Here is a 1,796-nt window from a genome sequence, read left to right on the forward strand (position 1 = left end):
GTGCATTCTGCAATCGGGCTCTCTCTACAGTTTTATCAATCATACATGGGATTGGCTTAGTTAATTCCATGTCATTATTGGATGTAAACATTATAGTCTTATCCACAGGAATACTCCTGTGGCTATCTCCTTGTGGTACTATCTGGCTGTTTATTACTGTTGTGTGGCTCTTAGTGAGATCCAAATCATTCCCATCTTCCTCTGAAAAGAAAACAGTTTGATCATTAGAAGTAAATGTCATCTTTGGTCCATCTAAGCTTTTCCTTCCAGAGCTCTTAAGATTAGACCTATCCTTTGTCTTCTTCATAGTTTGGTAATCAATGACAACAGTATGGGACTTGGTAATTTCTAGCTCATTCTGATTATCTGCAAACACCACTGTTTTATCCATTTTCCTACTGGTTCCTACAGCTTCACAGTCCATTGCAATAATGTGGCTTTTAGTAATGTCCGTGATCTCCATGTCATCCTCTTCACCTCTACACAAAACAGTTTTGGAAGCTGTAGCTAAAGGTACCAAACAACTGTCCTGTTCACCTTCTAGGACATCTTTGTGGTTTATTTCCTTTGTAAGAGCACTGGAAATTTCCATATTATTCTTATCATCTGCTGGAAATATAACAGTTTTGTTACTATAGAATTCATTCATGCTTTTACTTCCTCCAGGTTTGTCTAACAGCTGTGCATTCTCCAATCTGGGTCTCTCTACAGTTTTATCAATCATACATGGGATTGGCTTAGTTAATTCCATGTCATTATTGGATGTAAACATTATAGTCTTATCCACAGCAATACTCCCGTGGCTATCTCCTTGTGGTACTATCTGGCTGTTTATTCCTGTTGTGTGGCTTTTAGTGAGATCCAAATCATTCCCACCTTCCTCTGAAAAGAAAACAGTCTGATCATTAGGAGCAAATATCATCTTTGGCTGACCTAGGCTTTTCCTTCTAGAGTCCTTAGGATGAGACCCACCTTGCATCTTTTTCATAGTTTGGTAATCAATGACAACAGTGTGGGACTTGGTAATTTCCAGCTCATCCTGACTACCTGGAAACACCACTGTTTCATCTGTGGTCCTGCTTGTTTCTTCTTCTAAATCTGCTTTGTCTCCTCCAATCGTATGGATTTTATTGATCTCTGAGCTATCCCCCATAATTTCAGTCATCCTTTTCTTATTCAAACATGAGAGAGTTAAGCTTGATGATTTCCCATATCTCACAGAAGCCTCACTGTACTTCTGTTTCTGCTGTTCATCTGCAGGTATCTTTGAGTTGCCAGTTTGAATAATTACTTCATAGTTTTCAGTCAAGTCCATATTATCTTGCTCAGGGGCAAAAATAATAGTCTTTTCTGAATGATAAGGCAAGAGTGAATTGGTCGAAACTAATTTCATGGCTAGCAGTGATTGATGAGTATATTCTGGGCTCACATCTGTATTAGCCACTGTGAGATTCTCAGGTTGGGATAATGAATTCTGGCAGTTACCAAATGATTTTTCAGAGTGTAGATCACCTTTGTCTTGCAGGAAGGAATTAAATGCCTCTTTCAGTGGAAATGGAATCTGCTGAAGAACAATTTGAGAAGTAGCTTTACTGTTGGGAGAGAGAGGTTTTTTGGTTTTCACAGGGGCCAGTACATTAGCTGAGGTCAGAGGTAACTGAGTTCCTAAGTCACTGCTATCAATCTTGACTGTACAACACTTGGTCAAATCCATGTCTTCACCTGAGAAGACAACAGACTCACTTTTCATGACATCTACTGTGACACTCTGAATATGATTCTCTGTCCTAGATATG

General features: G+C 39.1%; 1 protein-coding gene across 1 annotated transcript in view; it reads right to left on the reverse strand.

Annotated features, from left to right (window-relative positions):
• The window catches only part of KNL1 (kinetochore scaffold 1), a 108,457-nt gene that overhangs the window by 44,582 nt on the left and 62,079 nt on the right, over positions 1–1,796 (reverse strand). Inside the window, 1 exon segment of the mRNA XM_027870199.1 lies at positions 1–1,787. This exon segment is cut by the window's left edge and continues 5 nt beyond it. Coding sequence (XP_027726000.1) covers positions 1–1,787 — 1,787 coding nt within the window.

Source organism: Vombatus ursinus, unplaced genomic scaffold, assembly GCF_900497805.2.
Source record: "Vombatus ursinus unplaced genomic scaffold, bare-nosed wombat genome assembly UNPS02014794.1, whole genome shotgun sequence".
In the NCBI taxonomy this organism is placed as follows: Eukaryota; Metazoa; Chordata; class Mammalia; order Diprotodontia; family Vombatidae; genus Vombatus; species Vombatus ursinus.